This window comes from Vombatus ursinus, unplaced genomic scaffold (assembly GCF_900497805.2).
Source record: "Vombatus ursinus unplaced genomic scaffold, bare-nosed wombat genome assembly UNPS02008996.1, whole genome shotgun sequence".
In the NCBI taxonomy this organism is placed as follows: Eukaryota; Metazoa; Chordata; class Mammalia; order Diprotodontia; family Vombatidae; genus Vombatus; species Vombatus ursinus.
In genome coordinates this window covers 12,145,824-12,165,798 of record NW_020948774.1, presented here as the reverse complement: position 1 = coordinate 12,165,798, position 19,975 = coordinate 12,145,824, and the positions used below count along the sequence as shown (strand labels likewise).

General features: G+C 35.5%; 1 protein-coding gene across 5 annotated transcripts in view; it reads right to left on the bottom strand.

Moving 5' to 3' along the window:
• The window catches only part of ARHGAP44 (Rho GTPase activating protein 44), a 163,663-nt gene that overhangs the window by 104,954 nt on the left and 38,734 nt on the right, over nucleotides 1-19,975 (bottom strand). For all 5 annotated transcript variants that reach the window (XR_003568110.1, XR_003568111.1, XM_027850203.1 and 2 more), the window contains exons 4-6: nucleotides 17,077-17,153; nucleotides 15,411-15,522; nucleotides 12,455-12,531 (exon numbers count right to left, since the gene is read on the bottom strand). Coding sequence is in view for 3 of the 5 variants with exons in the window: in XM_027850203.1 (XP_027706004.1) it covers nucleotides 12,455-12,531; nucleotides 15,411-15,522; nucleotides 17,077-17,153 (266 nt within the window). In the remaining 2 variants the exon portion in view is untranslated. The remainder of the gene's footprint in view (nucleotides 1-12,454; nucleotides 12,532-15,410; nucleotides 15,523-17,076; nucleotides 17,154-19,975) is intronic.

Genomic DNA, 19,975 nt, shown 5'->3' with positions numbered 1-19,975 from the left:
CTCTCTCTCTCTCTCTCTCTCTCTCTCTCTCTCTCTCTCTCTCTCTCGGTTTTCAAAGACTTTAAGGGAGGCACTACTCAGAAAAAAACAGAACTGAGGGGAGACAGAGAGAGAGGATAAACAGAAGAAAACAGGACAGAGAGAAGCACATAGTTAATAATCAAAACTGTGAATCTGAATTGGATGAACTCACTCATAAGAGAGAAGCAGATAGCAGGACGGATTAAAAAGCAGAATCTAACAGTATGTTGTTTAGAAGAAACACACATGAAAGAAAAAGACATAAACACAGAACTAAACTAAGGAGCTGGGGCAGAATCTGTTATGCTTCAGCTGAGGTAAAAAAGGCATGGGTTATAATCATGATTTCAGACAAAGCAAAAGCAAAAATAGACCTAATTAGAAGAGATAATCAGGGAAACTGATTTTGTTAAAAAGTACTATAGACAATGAAGTAATGTCAATACCGAACATATATGCATCAAATGGCAAAGCATCCAAATTCTTAGAGGAAAAGTTAAATGGAAGAGGAAATAGAACAACTTTACTAGTGGGGGGGACCTCAACTTTCCCCTTTCAGAACTAGATAAATCTAATCATAAAATAAATAAGAAAGAGGTTAAATCAATGAATAGAATTTTAGAAAAGTTAGATATGATAGACTGGAAGAGATAATTGAATGGGAATAGAAAGGAGTATACCCTTTCTATACCTTCACAAAAACTGACCATGCATTAGTGCACAAAAACCCCATAAACAAATGTAGAGAAGCAGAAATAATGATGATGATGATGATGATAAACTAATAAAATGCACTATTTTCTGAATATAATACAATTAAAACTACATTCAGTAAAAGGTTTTGGAAATATTGATTAAAATTAATTGGAAAAATAAATGATCTAATCCCAAAGAATGAGTGGGTCAAAGAACAAATCATAGAAATAATCAATGACTTCATTAAAAATAATGACAACAATGAGGCAACATAGAAAACCTGTGGGATGTACTTGGGGAAAATTTATATCTCTAAATGTTTACCTCAGTAATAAAGAGAAAGAGTAGATCAATGAATTGGGCATTTAACTAAAAAAAAAACTAGAAAAATAATTAAAGTTCTCCAATTAAACATCAAAAAAAGAAATTTTGAAAATTGAGGGAGAGAGTAATAAAATTGAATGTAAAAAAGCAGAGAAACCATGGAACTAATTAATAAAACTAGGACTTCATTTTATGGAGGGGAACCCAATAAAAGAGAAAAAGCATTAGTTAATTGTATTTTAAAAAAAAAGAAAGAAGAAAACCAAATTACCAGTATCAAAAATGAAAACAGTAAATTCACCACCAATGAAGGTGAAATCAAAGCAACGATTAGGAGCTATTTTGCCTGATTATATGCCAATAAAACTGACAACCTAAGTGAAGTGGATGAATATTTACCAAAATATAATTGCTTGGATTAACAGAAGATACTTAAATAACCCTATCTTGGAAAAGGAAATTGAACAAGCTATAAATGAGCTCCTTTCCCCTTCCCCAAAATTTCCAGGACCAGATGGATTTACAAGTAAATCTACCAAACATTTAACATTTAATCAATTAGAATACTATATTTAATACTAACATTTAATCAATTCAAATATTATATAAACTACAAGAAAAAATAGGTAAAGGAGTTCTATCAAATTCCTTCTATGACACAAATATGGTTTTGATCCCTAAACTCGAGAGAGCAAAAACAGAGAAAGAAAATTATAGGCCTATTTTCCTAATGAATATTGATGTAAAAATTTTAAATAAAATACTAGCAAGGAGATTACAACAATATATCACAAGAATAATTCACTATGATTAGGTGGGATTTTACTAGATAGATAGTGCAGGACTGATTCAATATTAAGAAAACTTCAGCATAATTGAATATATCAATCAGAAAAACAACAAAAACCATAGGATTATATTAATAGACACAGAAAAGCTTTTGACAAAATTCAACCACTGACTCCTATTAAAAACACTAGAAAGCATAGGAATAAATGGAGCCTTTCTTAAAATAATAAGTAACCCTAACCCTAAAACCATTATCTGTAATGAGGATAAACTAGAAGACTTCTTAATAGGAACAGGGGTGAAGCAAGAATGTCCATTATCACCATTATTTTTCAAAACTATGCTAGAAATGCTGGCTATAGCAATAGGATGAGAAAAAGAAATTGAAGGAATAAGAATAGTCAATAAGGAAACAAAAGTATCTCTTTGCAGATGATATGATGGTATAGTTAAGTATGTCAATTAATAAAACTAGTTGAAACAATGAACAATTTTAGTAAAATTCTACCATATAAAATAAACCCACACAAACCATCAGCATTTCTATGTATTACCATTAAAACACAACAGGAAGAGATAGAAAGAGATATTCCATTTAAAATAACTCCAGACAATATGAAATACTTAGGAGCCTACCTGCCAAGAAAAAGCCAGGGACTATATGAACATAATTACAAATCACTTTTCATGCAAATAAAGACAGATCTAAGCAACTGAAAATATATTATTGCTCATGGATAGGCCAGACCAATATAATAAGACTAACAATTCTACCTAAATTAATTCACTTATTTAGTGGCATACCAATCAAACTACCAAAGAATTCTTTTCTAGAACTAGAAAAAATAATAACAAAATTCATCTGCAAGAAAAAAAGGTAAAGAATATCAAGGGCAGGGGTGGGGAACCTCCAGTCTAGGTCCTTAAATGTGCTCTTTTGACTGAATCCAAATTTTACAGAACAAATCTTTTTTATTATTTGTGTTTGTCTTTTATATTTTTTATTTTTAAAATGAACATATTTAAAATACCGAAGAATAAAATAAGTTTCAATGAAATAACCCTGCTAGATTGACCAGCACAATTAAAACATTAGTAAGCCATAAGGGTAAAGTTGACAGCTGCTATGTTCATTATTTAGTTCTCACTTTCCCCACCTGACTGAAGCCACTACTGCATGAGGCTGGTTGGTTAGAGTTTACAAGGGTCGAGTATACCAGTCTGTTATCAGCTTTTGACAATGGTACAGTGTGTTTCAGTTTGAAGTGGAATTTGTGAATAGTTGCATAGCTTGACAATTTTTTTTAATTCTATCTGCTTAACAGCCCATCATGTCAAAGAAGACCAAGTTAACACTGAAGGAAGAAAACAGATTTTTTAATGAGGATTGGGAACTGCAATATTATCTTGTTTCTGCTATAGATAGGGTGATTTGCTTGCTTTGTGATAATGCAATATCAAGATTAAAGAAATTCAATGTTCATTAGCATTATAACACTCATAAAGACCACAAATGTTTTAGAGGGAGAGACACAAATGGTCGTATTGCAGAAATTAAAAGATGAAAAGGAAAAGCAAAGACAATTCTTTCAAGTAGCAATAAGACCTAGAAATAATACCACTGAAGCAACTTATAAAGTAGCTTATGTATTCGGGGAAAAAAGGGAAGCCATTCAGAGATGTAGAAATTCTGTATACCAAAATAAAATCAAAATGGGTACACAATTTAGATATAAAGGATGATACTATAAGCAAACTGGGAAAGCAAGGAATAGTTTACCTGTCAGATTTATGGAGAACAGAAGAATTTGTGACCAAACAGGAGATAGAGAATATTATGAAATGCAAAATGAATAATTTTGATTATATTAAATTGAAAAGTTTTGCACAAACAAAGCCAATGAAACCAAGATTAAGAGGGAAGCAGAAAACTGGGAAAGAATTTTTACCACCAGTGTCTCTGATAAGGGCCTCATTTCTAAAATATATAGAGAACTGAGTCAAATTTATAAGAGTACAAGTCATTCCCCAATTGATAAATGGTCAAAGGATATGAACAGGCAATTTTCAGATGAAGAAATTAAAGCTATCTATAGTCATATGAAAAAATGCTCTAAATCACTATTGATTAGACAAATGCAAATCAAAATAACTCTGAGGTGCCACATCACATGTATCAGATTGACAAAACAGGAAAATGATAAATGTGAGAAGATGTGGAAAAATTGGAACATTAATGCATTGTTGGTGGAGTTGTGAGCTGATCCAACCATTCTGGAGAGCAATTTGGAACTATGCACAAAGAGCTACAAAAATGTGCATACCCTTTGACCCAGCAAGAGCACTTCTAGGGCTGTATCCCAAAAAGATCATACAAATGGGAAAAGGACCCACATATACAAAAATATTTATAGCAGCTTTTTTTGTGGTGGCAAAGAACTGGAAATTGAGGGGATGCCCATCAATTGGGGAATGGCTGAACAAGTTGCGGTATATGAATGTAATGGAATACTATTGTGCTATGAGAAATGATGAGCAGGCAGACTTCAGAAAAATCAGGAAAGACTTGAATGAACTAATGCTGAGTGAAATGAGCAGAACCAAGAGAACACTGTACACAGTAACAGCCACAATGTGTGATGAATAACTTTGATAGAGTCATCTCTTCTTAGCAATGCAAGGATCCAAGACAACTCCAAAAGACTCATGATGACACATCCAGAAAAAATGGAGTCTGAATGCAGATCAAAGCATATTATTTGCTCTCTCTCTTTTTTGTTTGTTTCTTCTTTCTCGTGGTTTCTCCCATGGGTTCTAATTCTTCTTTACGTGACAAATGTGAAAATAGGTTCAACATGAATGTGTATATAGAGCCTATATCAAATTTCACGCCATCTTGGGCTGGGGGGAGGAGAGAGATGGAGAGAAAATTTGGAACTCAAAATCTTATGCAAGTGAATGTTGAAAACGAACACTAATTTTTTTTTTTAATTGTGAAAGAATGCATTGTTGAAGTTGTAGGATGCTTTCAACCCCAATAATGTCTCAAGGTAAAATGCCTCTTTCAAGGAAAACTACAACTAATCAGCAGCATGAATTAGCCGTCAACTTAACAGAATAACTTCATGCAATACTGCGACAGGAAAATATATATTATTCAATTGCTTTGGATGAATCAACTGAAACTACTGACTCAGCGCAAGTGCAGGTTTTATATTTCATTCGGGTCATAACAGAAGATTTTCTTTGCTAAGAAGAGTTACTCACTTTGGACACTCTTGTGAACAGAACACAGAGAATAGATACCTTCAACAACTTTCAAGATAAATGTTGTAAAGTTGGACTAAATTTGGCAAATTTAGTGAGTGTATGTACAGACGGTACACATTCCATGACAGGAAAACATGAAGGGTTTATTGCACAGATAGAGAAAGTATTAACAGATCCAGATGCTCTCATTTCTTTTCATTGTATCTTGCATCAGCAAAATCTCTGTGCTAAAGCTACTATGTGAAGTGACACTTTGCAACAATTTATAAGTATTTTTAACTGTATTCATGCAAATGCTACATGGCATCGTCAGTTTCATAACATGCTAAAGTTGAACAATGAGATATTCAGCGTGGATTTGCTGTATCATTCTAAAGTGTGTTGGCTGTCTATTGCAGGGACAGGTGCTGACCAAAATTTTATCTCTGTAAGAACAGACTGTTAAATTTTATGAAGAACAGAATCGGCAATGTGAATTATTAAAAGATTTCTACAGGAATGCTGCTATCATGTCAAATCAAAATGACTAGAATATTTCCTTGCAAGGTAAAATTAAGTCTGTATATGATATGTAAGGAAAAAATCCAAGCATTTTGAAAAAAGTTATCGATACTTCCTCAAAAGGAAATTTCGGATGAACATTCTCCCCAATTAGAAAAGATCACTGATGAATAGGATGATATATGCAAATCATTTGAAGAATACATAGCTGTTATAGACCTAATAATTGGAGAATACAATGAAAGGTTCACTGACTTTGAGAATCATGACATCACACTCAAATTAGCATTTCAGCCTCACCTAGTTGATATCACCAAGGCAGCTAGAGAACTACAGATGGAACTTATTGAGCTCTCAGTAGGTGACATTTTAAAGTCACTGTTTGGGGCTAAGAAAGATGCAGTTAAAATATGGAAAAATGCAGTAGAAAACCTATGCCTTTGGCAACATGCCCGAAAAATACTTTCTTGTTTTTCAACCACTTATTGGGGTGAATCTACATTCTCCTACCTAACCCAAATCAAGATGCCCTTAAAGTCCATCTAGAGGATCAACTGAAACTGTGGATCTCCATGCTGCAACCAAACATTCAAATACTTTCCAACAAAAAGAAGACACAATAAAGTCATTTAAAAGGTTAGCTAACTTTAAAATTAACAAAAAGTTTTCATTTTTTGAAATGATTAAGTACATAGTACTTAGATTTTTACAAAATAATGTACATTTTTAAGTATATCTAATTGAAATTTCTTGAATGCAGCCTTGATTACAGCTAAATATTAATGTAGCCTTCCAGCATGAAAAGGTTCCTCACCCCTGATCAAGGGAATCAATGAAAAAAAAAATAAGAGGAAAGATTGTTTAGCAGTACCAGATTTCAAACTATATTATAAAATAGCAATCATCAAAACAATATGGTATTGGCTAAGAAATAGAGTGGTAAAACAGTGGAATAGGATTAGGTACATAATATACAGTAGTAAATGACCATAGTATTCTAGTTTTTGATAAACCCAAAGATACAAGCTTTTAAGGCAAGAACTCATCTGCCCAAAATTGCTGGGAAAACTGGAAAGTAGTTTGGCAAAAACTAGGCACAGACCAACATCTAAATACCAAGATAAAGTCAAAATGGGTATGTTATTTTGACATGAAGGGTGATATAGGCAAATTAGGGAAGCATGGAAAAATATACCTATCAAATCTATGGATAAGAGAAGAGACAGAGCAACAAGAGATAGAGAGGATCACAGGAAGTGAAACATATTATGATGATTACATGAAATTAAGAAGGTTTTGCACAAACAAAACCAATGCAGCAAAAATTAGAAGGAAAGCAGGAAACTGGAGAAAAATTTTGCAGCAAATTTCTCTGACAAACGCTTTACTGACAAATTTCTCTGACAAATGCATAGGGAACTGAGTACAATTTATAAAAATAAAAGCCACTCCCCAATTGAAAAATAGTCAAAGGATATCAAAGGTAGTTTTTCAGAAGAAGAAATCAGAGTTATCAATAGTCACATAAAAATGCACTAAATCATTATTGATTAGAGAAATGCAAATTAAAACAGTTCTGAGGTACCACCTCACACCTATTTGATTGGCTAACATGATAGAAAAGAAAAATGATAAATGCTAGAGGGGATGTGAAAAAGTAGGGATATTAATGCATTGTTGGTAGAATTGTGAAATGGTTCAACCATTATGAAGAACAATTTGGAACTGTGCCCCAAGGGCTATAAAACTGTACATACTCCTTGACCCATCAATACAGCTACTACCTCTGCATCCCAAAGAGATAAAAGGAAAAAGAAAAGGACTTATTTGTACAAAAATATTTATAGTAGCTCTTTTTGTGGTGGCAAAGAATCAGAGACTGAGGAGATGCCTATCATTTAGGGAATGACTGAACAAGTTGTGATACATGATTGTGATGGAATACTATTGTGCTATAAGAAATTATTAAGGGAATGGTTTTAGAAAAACCTGGGAAGACTTACATGAATTAATGTGAAGTGAAGTGAGTGGAATCAGGAGAACACTGTACACAGTGATACCAACATTATAATGATGATCAACTGTGAAAGACTTAGCTACTCTTATCAATACAATGATCCAAGACAATTCTATAGCACTCACAAACTAAAATGCTATCTACATGCAGAGAGAGAACTGATTAACTCTGAGTGCAACTTGAAGCATACTTTTTTCAATTTGTTTTTCTTGCTTTTTTTTTTTTGCAACAAGGCTAATATGGGAATATGTTATGCATGACTTCATATGTATAATTGATGTTGTATTGCTTGTCTTATCTCAATGGATGGGGGAGGTGCTAGAGGGAGGGACGGAATTAGGAACTCAAAAAAACTTTAAATTGGATGCTAAAATAAATCAAGCATAATTATTTTTAAAATTAAAATTAGGAAACTATTAAAAACAAAAACAAATATTGAACTAAATGAGGAATCACTGATAAATTACTTGGATCGGATAGACTCAAGGGTAAATTTGTAAGAGTCAATTTGTGGACCAGTTTGACAAAAGTCAGAAATGTAGTAGGATTATATTAAGTTATGATGTAACATGGAGCAGCTAGGTGGTACAGCAGATAGATGGGGCTCCAGTGAAGAAGACCTGAGTTCAAATCCAGTCTTAGATATGTACTTGCTGTGTGATACTGGACAAGTCACTTAACCCTGTTTGCCTCAGTTTCCTCAATAGTAAAATGTTGCTGGAGAAGGAAATAGCAAACCACTCCAGTATCTTTACCAAAAAACTCCAAATGGGGTCATGAAGAGTAGGATATGACCGAAATGACTGAACGACATGATATAAAACAGAAGACAATGTGCAGTTCTGCTTATCGTATCTCAGTAAAGATATAATTACGCAAGGCAGAACCAAGACAGTGGAATAGCAGGAAGTACCCCACGTCCTTCTGACCTGCTCAGCTTCTCCAAATATATCTAGAAAATGTACTAGACTGAATCTTGATAGGGAAATCCAAGAAAAATCATACTCATTTTTCTAGCCCAGGTTAGTGTAGAGAGAAAGAAAAAGAGTCTGTGGATACTAGAAACACTGGAGGGTCTAGCCAGGAGCATAATGTATAGGGCGAGAAGTGGTCCCATATCCAGAACACAAGGGCTTAAAACTTTAGCACACAAGGGCTTAAACTTGAATAGGTTGCAGGAACAAGTGACAAATTGCAGCTCAGTTATAGAATACAGGCTCTGAACAAAACGAGGAAGGGACCTGCATCTAGGAGTGGCATTCCAGGGTTAGGTACAATTCTGAGCCCTACCCTGGGAATTGAGCAATGAGCAAGTGCAGAAGGAAGCAGCAGTTGTGAGGCTTGTTATCTCAGGAATGCAGCAGGGTATCAGATCCAGCTTGTAGTATAGTCAGAAGCCTATAAAAGAATAACCAGGGCAAGAATTCCAGATCAAAGGGAAGGATACAGTTCTATTACTTGAACCCGCAGAGCTTTCTAGCTACGTAATAGTGATGGTTTCCAGGATCTGTCTACTGAAATTCCAGTGAGTCTTGCTGCAATGTTCCAGCCTCTCTCAGCTACTATAATGGGATGCAAGTATAAGGTACCTTATTGTAAAGCCTACTTTGATGTTCTTCCTATAACTCTGTTGTTCATGGGGTTAATTCCATAAGGTCTGAAGTAGTTTTTGCCACATGAACTAATTACTGGAAGGCCAATCTGAATAGATTTTGTCAGGTTTTACTAAATTATACTAAGTTTTATCATTAACAATTTTTAGTAGCATTACCTAGAGAATCTCCATAAGCGACCCAGAACCTGGAGATGGTCAAGGAAATACCTCCACAAACCTGCCCTGGTAACAGGTAAGACATCATTCAGTTTTCAGTCAGCACTCCAAGGCCCATTACCTGCCCCCAATCAAATTCAAAGGTGCATCATCTACTGGGCAAGACCCCTGGGAGATGCGAATTTTATTTGATTGGACACAACCTACAACTGCTTGCCATAAAGGCACATTCCCCAGGGACTCAACCATGGAGTATCACCTTACACATCTGGATCAACAAGAACCAACTCCAGGACCCTTTGGGCACCTGGTGGACCTGTGCACTTTTTCTGCCTACATCTACATCCACACCTTGTCTCCACACTGTGCCCCTTGGGCAATTTTAACCTGCACACTTGTTACCATGGATATTGACCACACCTTAGATAACTCCACTGAGGCCATGCAACTTGCCCCTGAAGCCCTGGTCCTTGTCCAGGCACAAAAGAGGCATGGAGGCTAGACTAGAGTTAGAGCCCTCCTTGGGGCTTAAGTCCTGGGGAAAGGCCAAAAAAGACATGCATAGATGTTTGAGAGATATGCAGGAGGTGCTCACCAGATACTTGAAGGAACAGATCATGAAATGCCAAAGGATTTGACACCTTAGCTGAGGTCAGAGAACACTTGGGGCCATGGTTATGGACCATTGTTTGGCCCTAGACTATCTGTTTGTAGACCAAGTGGAAGTTTGCACCTTCATTAACTCCTCCTATTGCATGTGGATAGATCTTTCCCATAAGGTCTATGAACATACAGACTGAATTGAGGATCCTGGTCAACAAGTTCAGTGACTTCATAACTCAGATTCATTCCCTCTCCCTCGGCCTGTCTGAATGATCTGTTCTCCAGGTGCTTCCCTGGTAATTGAGGAACTTGGACCTGGAGGGCTCTTGACACTGATTCTCTTTATCTTGTGTATGTTGTTCTCTAGGACCTTCTAGACCACTAGACAGGTCATTAGTTTAGGATGTTAGGTTAAAACCTTCTCTTTTCTTGTTGCTGCCTCTATAAGGCCTACTTACCACTGCCCTAGTGGATCTTGTTAATGGTCTTAAATCAGTCTTGAAGACCACTATTAAGAGTCTCCCCTTAAGGGAGGTTGTAGCTTATAAAATAATCATGGAAATATATTGACAATATTTTTCAAAGGTTAGTACAGCTGTGTTCCCCAAATAATAATTTTGTCTATCACTAGCTTGTTTTTCTCCCTGATAACGAACCTCCAAAATAGTATTTTGCCCTGCCCCCTGATATGCAAATTGACCAGCTCTAGGGAGGGCCACTCAAAATCAAAGTATAAGAACCTCACTTGCAGAAGGGCACTTTGGAACACAACCTCCCCTCGAGCAGAAGCATCCCTTCTTGCTGGGGAACCCCCTTCCTAATGAATGGACACAGCACCACCCTTACGTGAGTTATACTCTGTATTAGTATATATGCTTGAGTTGCATATTGGATCCCCTTTTCTCTCTCTCCTTCCCCCTCTTCCCCATTGCTTACAATAAAGCTTTGCACTGAACTGATTTCCATTGTTTTACATGTTATTCTCAGCATCCAAACTCATTAAGGAGTTGTTTTCCCCAATGTATCTGGCTGGTCTGTTGGCCCCTCTTTAGACATAAACTGGGTACCTAGACTAGAGCTTAACCTGTTGGTGGACACACCTATGCTGGGGGAATATGACAGCGCAAGCCCAGTTGTACAAAGCAAAGGTCAATAGGGTAACTCAATGTTCTCCCAGAAGGAACTTTCTTATGCCAGAATCACAAAACACAATCTTTAAACAGAATAAATTGGAAATTATCATTGGAGAAAAGGCACTAGAATTAAGAGGGATTGGGACAGGCTTCCCGTAGAAGGTATGATTTTAGCTGAGACTTGAAGAAAGCCAGGGAAGCCAGAAGGCAGAGATGAGGAGGGAGAGCACACCCTACATGAAAATTCCCAGAGTTAGGAAGGAAATGGAGTATCTTGTTTGAGGAACATCAAGGAAGCCAATGTCACTGGATGGAAAAGACTGGGGGTGACAGTGTAAGGTATAAGAATACTAGAAAGGTGGAAGAACAGATTATGAAAGTCTTTGAATGCCAAGCAGAGGACTTTACACTTGAGGCTAGATGTGATGCTGATAAAGGAGTCACTGGAGTTTACTGAGTAGGGAGGTGACACAGGCAAACTTGAACTTTAGGAAAATCACTTTGACTGCTAAGTGGAAGGTGGAATGGAGTGGGGAGAGACTTGCAGTAGACAGAGACCCACCAATAGGCTATCTCAATAGTCCAGGCATGAAATGATGAGGGCCTGCACCAGAGTGGTGGCAATGTCAAAGTAAAAAAAGTAAAAAAGACAGAAGGGAGTCTATATGAGAGATATTATAAAAGTAAAATAGACAAGCTTTGGCAATTGATTGGATATAAGGGGTGAGAGATAGTGAGGATTTGAGGGTGATATATAGATTCTGATCCCTTCAACCACAGGCCAAGTTGTTCTTTCAAAATCAAACAGGAAGGGAACATATAAAGGGAATATAAATATAAAGGGAAGACAGTAGGGTAGAAACCCTATAGCATATTATCTATATCTACATTCATGGACTTGTAAGCTACCTTTCTCCACCCTTCCCTCCCCCCCCCCCATCCCAGGACCTACACAAGCCAGTAGGACAGGAAAATATGTGTAAGAAACATAGAAAAAAAAATGTGATCACATACAATCACATACAATCACATCTAATAATTGGGTGTTACCAATCATTTTGAAATGTCAGGCCTCTGACGCTTGACCACAAAATAAAAAGAGGTTGGTGACTTTGAGAGGCAATCAGAGGAAAAAAGCTGCACTTAACTGGCTTTACACATCTAAGTTACACATCTAAGAATCATAACAGGTTAAAAGACTATACTGCCTATCATTTTATGCCCCAGCCCAGGATGAATACATGACGAACACCATCTAAGCATCCTTAAATTTAAGCACAATCATCTGCTAGTGCACAAACCAGACATCAAAAACTGTCCCCTTTATACCTTGTTCGTGAAGAATCCATGTCCAGCACTAACTTTGCTAAATGCTTCCTCTGCTTTTGAATATTTGGGATTTCCACCTGCAATAATAATAAATAATAGTGTTGGCTTTGATTTACTCTTTTTCTTTTTTACAGCAGAAGGTTCAATGGAGGTTGGGTGAAGTTTGGAGCATATTGGAGCATAGCTGTGATGTAAAAATAAAAAGCATCAAAAAAAAACTTGAAAAAAAGTTGATAGTGAAAAATAAAATCCAGATGAATCCAATGTACATGAATCTGTGAGAATTATAACTATAGGTTTGCTAAAGGAACTTTGCTGGCTTGCCAGAATAAAATTCCATATAGATCTTTTTATTCAGTTAGGCCTATTTTGTCTTTTCTGACTGCAATTTCACAGTGCAGCCTCGCCCCATTCAGAGGAAAAGAGAGGATGAGGTGATAGGCAGATCCAAAATGGAGGCATAATTCAAAATGAATCACTAAGAAGACAAGAGAATAAGTCTCAGGCAGGTTGGCATTAAACAGGATGCAGATCCATTCATTTTACTGAAAAATAGTTTTTAAAACAAAATGTACATTTCTCTAAAGAATGGACTTTTTTATGCTTAAAAAACTAATAAAGTTATTCTTTTTTGTTGTATGGGATTTTAAATTTTTTTCCTTCTAGAGAAACTCTAAAATTATTATTTTTATGCAAGTCATTCTTGTTTGTTACGTGGGTTTTTTATTCAATTTTTTTAAACTTTTAAAACAATTTAAAAATGATCATTCTTCTTCAATAGGATTTTGCAAAATAAACTTAAAAAATAGAAATAAATCACCATTCACGTAAAGAAATAATATGAATAAATTTCAGCATTAAAAAATTTAACACCAACCCTAAGGAAACTATTTCCATTTCAAAAGCCAAGGTTGAGATGAGTGACTTACATTCATCTATAGTAGAAAAGCAATGGAAGCATTACAATTAGAGATGGATAATCCAATATAAGCAAAAGCCCAAAGATTCAAGAAATCAAAGAAGCAAGAAAAAATGGACCACATATTTATCTTTTCAAAAATATCTAAAACAATGTTAGAAAATATGTAAGGCAATTGCCATTAAATATAAAGGATGCATTATCAGGCATGACCTGATATCAATAATAAGGCACAGGTAATGTACTTTGGGTTCACTTAGTACTATGATCTAAGACCAAATATCCTTTCAGCTATCCAAAAAGCAAATACTATTTAATCTCTGGGTGAGGATTTCCCAGTAACTACACTAAATACATTTTCTTTATTTTCAGGCATACAGATAAATATTTACTCATTTACTTGCACCAGACAAATCACCAAGCTGTATAGAGAGGCTGAAGGTAGAGTGGGGAGAAAGGAGGGGTTATACAGAGAGGAAGAATAAACTATGATTTATTTCTAAGGGCTTGATTATTTTTAATCATTTTTAATTTAAATTAATTTAATTTATTTTTAATTTAAATTAATTATTTTTAAGGCCATGATTTTTTAAGGTCTCTTCCCCCCCCCTTCTCCTTTCCTTTCCTCTTTCCTTCCTTTCCCTTCGCTTTCCTTTCCTTTTCATTTCCTTTTTCCTTTTCTCTCCTGTTTCCCTTCCACTTTCTTCCCTTCTCCTTCCCTTTCCTTTCCTTCCTTTCTTCCCTACCTTTCCATTCTTACAAGGCAGTGGTAGTTGGGGCATAGGGAAATAGAGAAGATTTATACTGACAGTAAAGTCCCCAACTGGGAGAGTTACAGCTTTAGTAAACTGATACGAAGAAGTCATAGTACTGACAAATAATTTGTATATCTATCAAGGCTTCAAGGCTTTTATTCAGTAGACACTGATCTACTTGTTGATCTATTAATCATCATTTCATATTCTAAAGTTTGGCATGTCATCCTTGTATTTTGAATTGTTCTTTGTTTTAAGAGCTATTAAAGACTGTACTGCCCTCTGCCTGAAGTGGCATCTAGAATCCATTCTAAAGAAGTTCTCTTGGGTCAGCTAGGTGGTGCAGTGGATAGAGCACTGGCCTTGGATTCAGGAAGACTTGAGTTCAAATCCAGCCTTAGACATATAACACTCACTAGCTGTGTGACTCTGGGCAAGTCACTTAACCCCAATTGCCTCACCAGAAAAAAAAATTCTCTGCCAGTCAAATCATTAAATCAGTTTAACAAACATGTATTAAGTCTGTGTTGATGCTGGGGAAGATCCAAGTTCAGATAGTTCCTGCCTTCATGGAGCATCCAGGCTAATAACTGTAACCTTCTGTATTTACTTGCTAATTCAAATAGTCTTGTAGACATAAGAACTGGAACTCTAAGCCAACCCCCAAGTATTAACTAAATCTAACCTGGAGTCATCTTTTCCATGTGGTAGAATCCAGATGCCCCTTTTAATTCTCAAAGGTGCCAGTATGTTCCTCAGTGTTGCTGTCAGCATGAGTACATTGCCATTAGATTTCCACATATAGCAACATATTCCAATAAGTGACTATCCTAATGGCACACCTCCTTCTGCTGTGCCCGCATGACTACCATACAGTGAGTGATTGATTACCCTCCCATAAGGAGGAATGAAAGCTGTTTGACTCCTACCAGGACTGCATCGTATATGTAATGATCATGTACATAAATTTTATACATACAATAATTTCCATTTTATATATCAGGTAAATATTTGTAAGAGTTATACTTACACAAATGAGGTACTAATTTTTCATGTTTCATTGCCTGAATAAAAACTGTTTATCACTATTTTTAAAAAATATAATTTGTTATGGTAAATCATAAATGAAAAATATATTCATTTTCCTGTAGTACTGATGTCAGGAGGCAAGCTATAAATATAGAAAGGGAAGGGAAGATACTTCTGAAGCAGAGGGTCTCAGATGTAAGCCTATTTCACTCCCACTCATATGTATTGTATTCATTCACTCCCTATTCCTTACCTCTGCCAGTACAAACAGTGGCTCAATCACATCTCTCTCTACTTGTAATTCAAAATGGATAAGCTCCTGGGCTAGTTTGTCCTCTGTTTCACCACATAATTTCAGCATCTTCCTGCAAAAAACCACAACCAAAACTAAAATAACAGAACAATTAAAGAGTCAATAGAAAGGGACAGAACTCCACAACACTCATTACCTTGGCTGCATAAATCTTCATTAGAATGTATAACCAAAAAACTGCTTGCTTTTTCTGGAGATCACGCTTCCTAATTCACTCTTTCCCTTTCACTTCTAGAATTAAAGCAAATCAACCCATATTGGGGGTGGAGGAAAATAAGGCCTACTATGTGACTGAAATTAAGGAGGTAGAGACAATGCCCTCACATCTTCTGAGTACACATGCTCCAAACAGCCATATTCCTCTTTTTGTCTGTACACAAAAGAGGAGAGCTCTCTAGACACGTCCTCTTCCACCTCAAGTTTCAGAACAAAAAAATCTTTTTGTTTGAGGCTAAGAAAACCAAGTAGGTTAGGGCCAACAGGTAAGAAACATGATGGCCTGGGTCCAACACTTTGTTAGCTGTATAACCATGAGCAACTCAAGCACTCTAAGCTTCAGTGTCAATTTCTGTGTAACTGGGATACTAATTCTATTATGGGATTGTGAGGTATATACCTTTATAGAGTTGTGAGAAAAACACTCTATAAATTTTAAAGTTTTTTTTAGAAATGTGAATTAATATTTTAAAATGGTAAACGCACTTGAAAACAGTTCTCCAAATAGGATCTATTTTGTTCTATTTTAGTAATTCCAGTGATTTCTAAGGGAAAGAGTGTATCTCCAAAGAAGATTTCAGACCTTCACTAAGTAAGCTATGGAGGTGATATATAATTAATAGTCAAAAAAGATTTAAAAATGTATATATAATGCAAATCTCCCTTGCTACTTCAATATGCAATTGTAAATAAACTACTATTTTTAGAGACACTGAGGTTTCGCTTCATTCAACTTTAAAAAATTCACAAGATGTAAAGTTAAAAGGAACATATGATTATAAAATATATATAGACCTTAAAATTGAGGCTTATATAATCTTTTAAAGTTCAACCATACCATAAATTCAAGTTCTTCTATATTAGAAACTACATGTACTTGAATGACTAATTACCCTTTTTTGTACCTAAGGTTTATCTGTATATATTAAGAGTTGGTTAAATAGTATAACAGAACCCATTATCTGGACTAGCATTAGTCAAATCATTTCTTCCCCCTCCACCTCCCCAACCCCCACCCTGGTGAATTTAAGCTTGTAAGAGCAGGGGTTTTTTGTTTTGTTTTGTTTTGTCTTTATATTCCCCAGAACCTTAAAAATAGCAGTCACTTAATACATGCTTGTTGAATTGCATGGTCTATAGAAAGTGCTTGTTTGCCAGGTAATAAACAGCCTTTTCAATAGTCCAATCTTCAAATGGGCAACATTCACTTTAGTTACCTCCTTCCCTCACTAGTATCCTCAAGTCTTACTACTGAGAGAGCTGCTCAAGGCATTTGGTATGCTATGGTTAAGTTCAAGGACATGAAAAGTACCATTGCTAGAACACACTTAATACAGTTTTAGGATTTCTCTATTGACTTGGCACGGACTTGACTAGAACGTCACCTTACCCAAGGAGAGTTTCATCCCCCAAGATGGCTGATCCTTCCATTAAACACTGAGCCAGTGCTGTCAAAGGTAACTTTTTCTGAAAAATAAACAAAAGTTTGGTGTGAGAAATGTTCCCAAGGTTGTAATTGATAGAGCAAAAGAGCAAAATCTCAAAAACCACCTAGAAGTTTCTATTATTGATGGAGAAACAACTCCATATTGAAACAAGAAGTTAAATGTGCAAAAATCATCATTAAAAAGATGTTTGTATTGGGTCAGAAAATTAAAGCAGTAATATCACTACTCTGCCCCCTTCCCTACAAAACCCAAAGTAAATCAACCACTCTGAAATATACATAAAGGTAAATGTTATATTTCAGAGGAAAAAGCAGAGAAAAAGAGTGTGTATGTAAAAAAGATAAGAAACATAAAGGTGATGGGGATGTACACAGGAAAAAGGCACAATTTTGAAGAACAAATATATAAATTATCCCTCCTGTATCTTAGGTAAGCACCAATGAGTGCCCTTATAAAAAAATGGGTTGAAAAAAGCCAAGCTTTGAGAAGGAACTGTTTTATAACTCCAGATCTTCCTTTATTCCTAGGAAAATGTTTGTGGAGTAGGAAAAGCTATAAAAGAGGTTACCAATTACCCTGGGTATTCTCCATTGATAGGCCAACTGTGATAATACAGCAAGCATCTGTTGTCAAAAGGTAGCCATTTAATGAAGTAGATAGAAAGTGGGCTTGGTATCAGAAAGGCCTTAATCTCAGACACATATTAGCTATGTGACGCTAGGCACCTCACATAACCTCTGTCTGCCTCAATTTCCTCACTGAAAAATGGGGATGATAACAGGATTTACCTCAGATGGTTGTTATGAGCATCAAAAAAGATAATATTTGTAAAGTACTTTACAGAATACCTTAATATATAGTAGGCACTTAATTCTTCCCTTCCCCTCCTTCACCTGAGCTCTTTCCTATGAATCAGCCTCAGGAAAGTAGCACTCTTCCTGTACTGTTCCTTCTACTTATTTACTGACTAGACAATGGTACACAACAAGTAACGATCACTACTTTTTTATACTCACAAAGATAAGGGCACAAATTATAAATTGATAGGCAATTATCAGTCCTTTGAAATCATGACATCATCATTCTTATAGTTTTCAAAGCTGTTTTTATAGTGTCACTGTTATTGTATAAATTGTTCATCTGGTTCTGCTCATTTGATTCTTTATCAGTTTATAAAATTCTTCAAAATTGTTCAGTTTTATAATGCTGACATTATAGTATAAATTATTTTTATGGTTCAGCTTAATTTACTCTGTATCAGTTCATATGTCTATCTATGTCCTTTTGCAATAATCCATTTCCTCATTTCTTACCGCACAATATTATTCCACCGTATTAATATACCACAGCTTATTCCTCAATTGATGTGCATCCCTTTAGGTTTCAACTTTCTGTCACCTCAAATAGAGTAATTATAAATATTTTTGCATATATACAGGCTTTTCTTCTTTCTTCACTCTGATGTTGAACCATTTGACAGTTTTATGGTCTTTGGTGGCAAGAAGTTTCTTTCCCAGGCCTCAGCAGTGATGGCTACTGAGGAGGCAAGGGCTGCAGCATTTGCAGAGGTAGTTGACAGATAACACATACTCAGATGTTTCCTTTTCAGATGATGGTTGGCAGCAGGACTAGTGGTTTAGGGAACACTGTTATTCCAGGGTTACCTGCCTATTGGTGACAGTTGGTCAGTAGTTGGGGCTGGCAAGAGCAGAGATCTGTTTGCTAGTGTCCCTCATTCCATGAAAGTTACTAACCCTGATGACAGCTGTAGGAACCAAGCTAGAAATAGGAGTGGTAGTCTAAGAAGCAGCAAAATTCATGGAGTTCTTAGCCTTGGATCCAAGAGGAGGTAGTAGTTGAGATGATAGTGATGCTGGTTTGACCTACTTCTTGTCTCTCCTTTAAGTCTCTTTGTTGCAAATGAAAGCTATGTCTCAAATTCAATGGGTATAAAAGAAAAACCCAACTTATTCTTGGAAAACAGGTCACTTAATAATCATTTGTCAGCACTCTTTTTTTCTTATTATCTACTTGTCCCTTCCTTTCTATTCTTTTTCTCTCCCTCTTTCTTTCCCTCTCTCCCTCATATGAAATTGAAACATGTTGTTTGAACACTAGATATATCTGTTAAATGAAGTTTTGTTTTCTTGGTTCTTAGTTTAAGAATCAAACAGGTTTAATGTTTACTACTTCTCTTTTTAAAAAATAACCTTAAATTTTGTTATTCTTGCTTTCTCAATGGCAGTGGGAGGTAGGAATGAAAAAAAACAATAATTGTTTTTTGGAAAAATAACAAAATTTAACTTAAAAAATAAGTCTGGAAAGGTAGGCTGCAACTAGTTGCTGAACAGCTGAGCAGTTTGTGTTTTATTCCTGTATTGTAGATATGCATTTTACTGTATTTATGGCAATAAGGAGACACTGAAGTTTAGTTAACTAGTTAATATTGTGGTTATTTTCTCTTTACTAATTCTTTTACCAAACCTAATTTGCTAAAATATATAAATTTTCATTAGGTTGGAGATTGTAGGATTATGAACGATAGTGTTAAAATAATGTCTGGTAATCTTTTTTCTGAAAATTTGTGAAAACTCTTCATAAAGGTTTAAAAAATAATCCTAAAACTAAAGAAGTCCTTTATCAACATTTCCCTGTAGCTCAAAAAAGTCTTCTATTTCTTGACATGTAAATTTTATTTTAGAATTTTTATTTTCAGTTCTAAATTTGCTTTCTCCCTCCAGTCCCTCCCCACTCAATTGAGAAGGCAAGAAATAGGATTCTTATTATACATACAAAACATTTTCACATTTGCCATGTTGTGAAAAAAAATCAAGAAAAATA